We start from the raw sequence: 7,432 nt of genomic DNA, 5'->3' as shown, positions 1-7,432 counted from the left end.
TTTTATGCTGTGCCAAGGCCAACAACTGTGCCAAGTTTGGAAGAAATTGGTGCAGCGGTTACCAAGATATACACATGTAACCATAAGTGGGCGTGGCTACGCCCATTTTCCAAAAATTTATAATATTCTTATTTTTCCTTTAAAAATAATGGTAAATATCAATTTTGAGTGATTTATCTTCAGTTGTTACTAAAATACCGCAGTTTTTGTATTTCTGGAAATTACCGTTATATTGGAAGTGGGCGTGGTTAAAGTCCGATTTCACCCATTTTCAATACCAATCTACCTTGGATTAAGGGAAACCTACATACCAAATTTCGTTGAGATATCTCAATTTTTGCTCGAGTTATCGTGTACACGGACAGACGGACAGACGGACAGACGGACAGACGGACGGACAGACAGACATGGCTTAATCGATTTCTTTTTTCATCCTGATCATTTATGTATACATTTGTCTATATCTATCTCGATTCGTTTTGGCTGTTACAAACAACCGTTATGTGAACAAAATTAATATACCCTTGTGCACAAGTGCGCTCGGGTATAAAAATCAAAATAAGCAAAACATTCGCAAATGGTGGAAAATAATGCGCATACGCCATGTTGTACCCTGTGCCTTAATGTTAAATACAAAATAACAGAGAGAACGGAACTACATACAGTATTTTGTGTTCATACTAATAGCAGAGAACTGTAAGGGAGCAAGTGTGGTGTAGGGGTAGAAAGGATGTTGTTGTTTGTTTAGAGCACATTGAAGTGACAAAATAATTTATGTACAGCCAGTTGTAAGAAGCTTGGAGCGAAGTTGATTATTATGTGGATATACATACATATGTATGTATGTGGATTTGTGCGTGTATGTGCTCGTACATTTACTGGAATGTTAATTGGTAGGGATGCTGTTGGATGGTCTGAATATATGTTGGCGTAGGTTAGGGGTTTGAGTTTAGTGCCTGATGCTGCTGTTAAAGTTAAAGTTTTCGGAGAGCACACAGATGAAGTGTTGGAATAAATAGTATTTGTTTGGTATAAATAGCATAGGCATTTGGGCGGAGCGCGCACTAATATTTGAAGACTGTGTTGTAGCTGAGTTGTGTGAAAAAGGAAGTGAAAAGCATAAAAAATTATAAAAGAATAAGAAATAATGAAATAAATTTAAGCAAATAAATTATAATAAGATGAGAAAGTGGGTCTGAAAATTTAAAAAAATACAAGATAAGAATATTAAAAGCACCGCTGCATATATTAAATAAAGTAAAAGAACGTGTTAAAGCAATTTGCTGGGTATGCTTTTAACGAAACGCAAATTTTTTTAAGAAAAAAAAAATGCTGCTAAACATACATACGGAACTTATACATATATAAAAACCTTTAGCTTGATAAAAATTCGTACATACAAACCAAAACGGTATTCAATTTAAGTCACTACGCCTTAAAGTAGGCAACCAACCAATAAGCACTAATCACAAGCGCGCAAAGGAAATAAAAAGCAAAGCAATCTCTTGCACATACAGCAGAGCTCAGCATACAAACAACTCTCAGGCGATAACCAAGTAAAATGGAGGGTTACCAGAATATGAGCGAACTGGAAAAGTCGGTAAATATAAGCATTAAAATGGCTTATTTCATTTAAGCTGCGGCTTGTACACAACATTGATATTTGCTGGCCTACATTTTTAACTGCTTAAAAGCATTTTAAGTACTAATACATATTATTATGTGCTTTCATTTCTTTTATGCTGTCTTTCATACTTTCCTCCTCTGACCTTCCCTAATAACCCGTAAACCCTGCCGCCTAAATTTTTAATGTCGTCATTGTTGTTGCGATAAATGGCTACACATTTATTTATACACACAATTGCGCTTACCTGCATCCTTTTGCCATCTACCATTTTATTCATCTTTATACCCTCATATAACACCCTCTTTCCCTTCGTGCCCGGCCCACGTCCTCTCTCAAAAGGTCGCTCACGCTGGCACTCAACTCTATACGGTGGCACACAAATTGCACGAAGTCGAAACGACATTGGACCACACAAGCAGCCTAGATGATGTGGATGGCGTTTGTGTCATGGAACTGCTCGAGTCCATGGAGGAGGTCAAGGCGGAATATCATCATCTGGTGCAGAATTTGCGTGAGGTGCACCAGTTGCAGCGTGACGTCACCACATCGATACGCTTTCAGATGCGTAGCATGCAGCAGACATTTGAATCGCTTAAAAAACGCATCGAGCTGCGTGTTACAGAAAATTGAAGTAAATCGAATGATAATGGTGACTGTGTTGGCTGTGGAAGTGCGGTTGAGTAGGCAGAAATTAGGGACATTTTAAGTGTAATTTTTAGGTAAAATTTAAATGCTAATTTCGTGTTTTTAACGGAGGGAGTTATTTTAGGTGCGCTGAATACTTTTGTAGTGCTGAAGTGAGTGATAGTAGTGTGTAATGTTTCGTAAAATGTACAATTCAGTTCTTAGAGCACATTTAGAAATCCCTTTATTTAGGCTAACCATTAATTTATTGGCAAAACATGCATTAGAGGTAAGTATATAGCTGAATTGAAGCTGAATAAGCTTAAATTGCCACTCAGTATTTCATAAAAGATTTTTAAGTTAAGTTAAAAGTACCTAAATTGAAGCTGAATGGTTTTCATGGAGGATTAATTAAACACTACTGAAATATTTCTGAATAAGACAATTAAAGTAATTATAAGCTTCATTTGAGTTTTTAATTTAAGCTTACCAATATGTCATAGGCAAACTTCATATTAAGAGTTGCTGAATAGCGCTGAATGTCTAATTAAACGCTGAATAATACAATTCGTATAATTTTACGCTTCATTTATGCTTTTATTTTAAGGTTATTATTATTTCGTACCCGCACTTTTAATTAATAGCTGCTGAATTAGCGCTGAATTGAAAAACTCATATGTTACGCATTGGCGTAATTTTATGCAGGCAGGCAAACTTCAAATTAAGCGCTGCTGAATTGGTGCTGAATAAAACAATGCACTGAATACCATACTTATTTTGTTTTTATTTGGAACTATTTCATGCTTCATAGTTACACGATGAACAAAGAGCTGCTGAATTGAAGCTGAATAAAATAATTTGGTACATTTTTGAAATTTTAAGCCGCAGCATTGACATTGAATTATGTAGACTACTTTTTAACCTTAGACTTTCTCTAGATTTAAACCAATTTCCTCGCTTTCCAAGCAAGCAATGTAAAACTTACCTTAATTAATATATAATGCTATTTTTTATGTTATAAACAAAATTTAAGTTAAAAACAGCTGAATTTTACTCTTTAATTATGTGGTTTGGTGTAGGCTATTTCTCATAATATAATGAGATACGATGAAGAAAAAAGCTGAATTTGCGCGGAATGAGGTACACAAAGTTGATTTTTCACTGAGAATATATAGTTAATGATCAAACTAAACCAAAAAGTTATAGTATTCGTATTTTAAAACCAAGAATTCAATATGCAACAAATGCATAAATACATACATATGTACATATATTCAGAGTTGAGTTTTTAGCAACTATTTTTTCAATTGACATAGAATTCGCTGACTAAATCCATTTGCATAAAATTTACGTAAATTTTAATTTTATCCTATTTCAGCTAGATTACTTAAACTACTACTTACAACTGCTTTAAATTAAAGTTCGGAATTGCATTGCTTATAATTTGTTTAACTTAATTTAAATAAATAATACCCTAATACAATTAAACTCTTTGATAGCATTCAAAAATATTTTGTATGAATTATTTTTTTAATAAAAGCGCTGCATACTCGTTTAATGGAACTACATATATCGGCAGAAAATTAAAATTTTTGAGCATTGAAATTGTGAATGCTCGCTGAATTAAGCTTATACGAAGAAAAATATTGATTTTGTTTTAATTTGGAGGCGCTGAATACACACTCATTTGAATTATAACGATGGAAATTCTAGGTATATATTTTTATTTACCTTAAGATGCTCGCTGAGTTTAACTTATTTGAACCGAAACATTGCTGCTTTAATTTTAAAATACTGAATACTCGCTGAATTGATTTCGCTCACAGTTTTCTCGCTAATTTAATTTTTTCCCAAGTCTAATATTAATTTATTGGTATTAAAGCGCTAATTTAGTAAATTAAAAGCGCTGAATACATGTTAAGCTAAATTTCCTTTGAAAAATAAGAATTTTTAAATTAAAAAATTTTTAATCATCGCTGATTGAAGTTTCTTGAGGGCAAAATACTTTTTTTTTTAATTTAAAAGCGCTGAGTGCCCGTTGAGTTCAATTTCACACGTTGTGCAATTTTTTACGCAATACGATTTTTTGTAATTCAAAAGCCCTGAATTGAATCTCCATGCTGAAAAACATACTACATAATTGCTAAAAACCTACTGGTGAATGAAAAAATTGTGTAAATATTAAAATTTTGAAATCTTTTTTCCTGAACGGACACTAGGCTGGAAAATGTGATTTACATATGTATATATGTAGGTATGTATGTATATACACTTGTATACATTTATCGGTATACGTTTAGTGCGAACATTATTTATTGTTCCTCGACGCATTCATTTGCCTGCAGGATCTCATTCGAACGTCACTTTGAAGGCAGGTAAAATGTTCATACAAATAATATACATAATAGGCATGCACTCAGCTACGTACATACATACATATGTATGTATGTTTAGGCAACCTTGGGCATATGCCATCATATCCTCTTAAAACTGCATACGTCATTGTTTGTTGGCCAAGTAAACTTTGGAACATAAGAATAATGAGGAGAATTTTAGGAGCGATCTACTGAACTGATATTTATGTTCATGACTTTTCTTTTCTGTACTTAAAACGTGCTAGTCATTTTGGTTGAAAATGCTTAAAAAATAAATAAAAATTTAAAATAGATTTTAGGCACCTATTTACTTAAGTACATAATTGATAAGCGAAGCAATTTTAACGACCTCGTCACTAATTAATCTAGCTGCATTTATAGTGAAACTGCAAAAAAAATATATATAAAAATATGTACATACGTACTATATATCAAAATATAAGTAATTTCAGACACCGAATCCGAATAATTTTTACATAAGCAATATTTTTGGCACCATTCAATTACTATTTTTTTTTTATTATTATAAATACATAGCTTTACTTATACATTTTCTATAACCACATTATCGTAAAAATTTAAACATTCAAATTTTTTAAAGAAAATAAAGAAAGAAAACTAAACAAAATGAACCACAACTAAAAACTAGCAGTGCACAAGTATTTCCTAAAACTCGAAAAACCCATAAGACTTTTAACTTTGCACTGTTAAAATTTAAATTTCTATAAAAAAAAACACTTTCCGTGTTTTCAGGTTTTCGAGTTTAAGCGATTCATCTAAGTAAAATTAATGAAAAATATACAAAAATTAAGACGTTACTAAAAGCGGGTTTCATTGTTTTTTTATAAAACAGAGTTATAGTAAATATTGCAGAATAATGTAGGCATTTAAAATTTTTTTTCGAACAAACTATGTTTCCCTGCCTTACCTTTATAAATTAATTTGGGAGATAATTACAAATATATATGTTTGTATGTATACATATTCCGGAACAGTAGCATTTTCTTCCAAAGACTGTTGTATTATGTAAGTTTGTTTCATTTGATTATATAATATACTTATACCGTAATATGTTTAAGAACACTCAAATAAAAGCATAAATAAATCAATAAATGAAATAAAAACGATCACAGCTTGATTCTTTCTCAAACTTAGAGTTTCCCTAACTAATTTATAACAAATTTTAAGATTTTTGAATTTTTTTTAATAAAAAAGTGCGTAGATCCCACACGCGACTAAAGTTAAACTTCCTCTTCCTGTTACCCATATTATCTGAGTATTTTTCTTCATGAAAAGAGCAATTATTTGGATCGTGTCCCTTTCTTTAACTTCAAATTTACCTTTATCTTTTACTGTATCTGTATCTACACGTTAATCTTAATATTAACATTAACAATAATCTTAATCTTAACATTAACATTAATCTTAATATTATTCTTTACGTTCATCATAATCTTAATCTTAACCTTCGGTCCAATTTGCAATTGACGTCCCTATTGGTGATTAAAACGTATTAATTTTCAGATCATATATTTAAACTGTATTTACGTAAATACCCATGTCGGCTATTTACGAGAGACTAATTGAAAGATCTGCTAACGAGGAGGTCTTAGCGTTATGCTGTTCGCTTTTTAGTAAAATTTTTTTTTGTTTAATCAAAAAACCTACATATTTTTCTTGGTAAAACAATAAAAACTAAATTTGATTAAAAATATTTTGTTTAAGACAAAAAAAAAAAAACAATTAAAAAAAATAAGATCGCCAAAATTAAATGAAATAAAAAAAATTATTTGTCTTTTTTAAAACAATGACATCTAAAAAATAAAAGAAAATGAAATTAACCAAATAATTAAATTTAAATTTTTATTGAGCTGAGGCCGTTTTTTGAGAAAACTTTATCGTGGACAAAAACAACATCAGTTTATAAATTACTTCTTCCTCGAGTTCACTGGGATTCGAACCAGCGACTCCAGCTTACAAAGAATAAGGACTCGAACTCTCTCGATTGGAACGCCTGTGCTTTGCCCACTCGGCCAGTGCGAGTGTTGGAGCGACGCGAGCTAAATGATATACAAGAACTTTCTCTCAAAATAGCTTTTCACCACGAGTAGTGTATGAGAAAGCTTTTTTTCTAAGACTTTTGTGCCTGAATAACAAAAATCTTTCGGACCATCTTGCTATCTGTATTTCATTTGTCTTACGAAAGACTTTTTACTATTTTAGCCAGAATTTGCCCTGTTCATCTCAATCATCAAAGAAATTTCACTTAAAAAATTACTGAATAGAGCTTTTTATTAATTTATTTTATTTTGTAATATTATTAATTTTATTTTGTATTTTTATTAATTTTATTTTGTACCTCTTGTGCTTAGATGTATCTGAACGCGTCGGCTGTTTTCGTTGAACTTCATCAACCACAAGGTAGAAGGTTTTGTCGTTAGTTTATGACGATAGAACAATTTACACAAGCATTCGGTTACAAGTATCCCGCCATTTGAGCACAAGAGGTACGAAGTGACTTATGCCACTTTCAAAATAAACGGCTCATATGTAAAAAATAAAATAAAAAGATGCATTTCATTCGCAACTAAAGCAGGATAGGTAAGCTGGGTTCACCCGTTAGATCTTATGTTGGACCTTATTGCTACCAAGAAAGTTGATATCGGGGTTAAAAACTTAAAATAAAATTACATTGTTACATCATCATGATTCCACTGTGGCCCTATACTCCTGGTAGTGCGAGGAGTGCTGCTCTGTTGTCATTTTTTACGTAGATGTATTCGCCACACTCTCTATGTACTGCGTC

General features: G+C 31.8%; 1 protein-coding gene across 1 annotated transcript; it reads left to right on the top strand.

Moving 5' to 3' along the window:
- The first annotated feature begins 557 nt into the window (after positions 1-557).
- Positions 558-5,720, top strand: LOC108373716 (uncharacterized). The gene is made up of 2 exons (XM_017629653.1): positions 558-1,600; positions 1,967-5,720. Exons 1-2 carry the CDS (start codon positions 1,562-1,564, stop codon positions 2,255-2,257), a joined length of 330 nt encoding a protein of 109 aa, XP_017485142.1. The 5' UTR covers positions 558-1,561; the 3' UTR covers positions 2,258-5,720.
- Positions 5,721-7,432: the final 1,712 nt, after the last annotated feature.

The sequence above is a fragment of the Rhagoletis zephyria genome, unplaced genomic scaffold (assembly GCF_001687245.7).
Source record: "Rhagoletis zephyria isolate East Lansing unplaced genomic scaffold, Rhagoletis_zephyria_1.1 Rzeph_scaffold_00083, whole genome shotgun sequence".
Taxonomy (NCBI): Eukaryota; Metazoa; Arthropoda; class Insecta; order Diptera; family Tephritidae; genus Rhagoletis; species Rhagoletis zephyria.
This window is presented reverse-complemented; position numbering and strand designations above follow the sequence as displayed.

Coding starts and splice junctions, on each gene's coding strand:
- LOC108373716 (XM_017629653.1), top strand. CDS start 1,562: ATGGAGGGTTACCAGAATATGAGCGAACTGGAAAAGTCG. Junction 1,601..1,966: donor TGAGCGAACTGGAAAAGTCG/GTAAATATAAGC, acceptor CTCTCTCAAAAG/GTCGCTCACGCTGGCACTCA.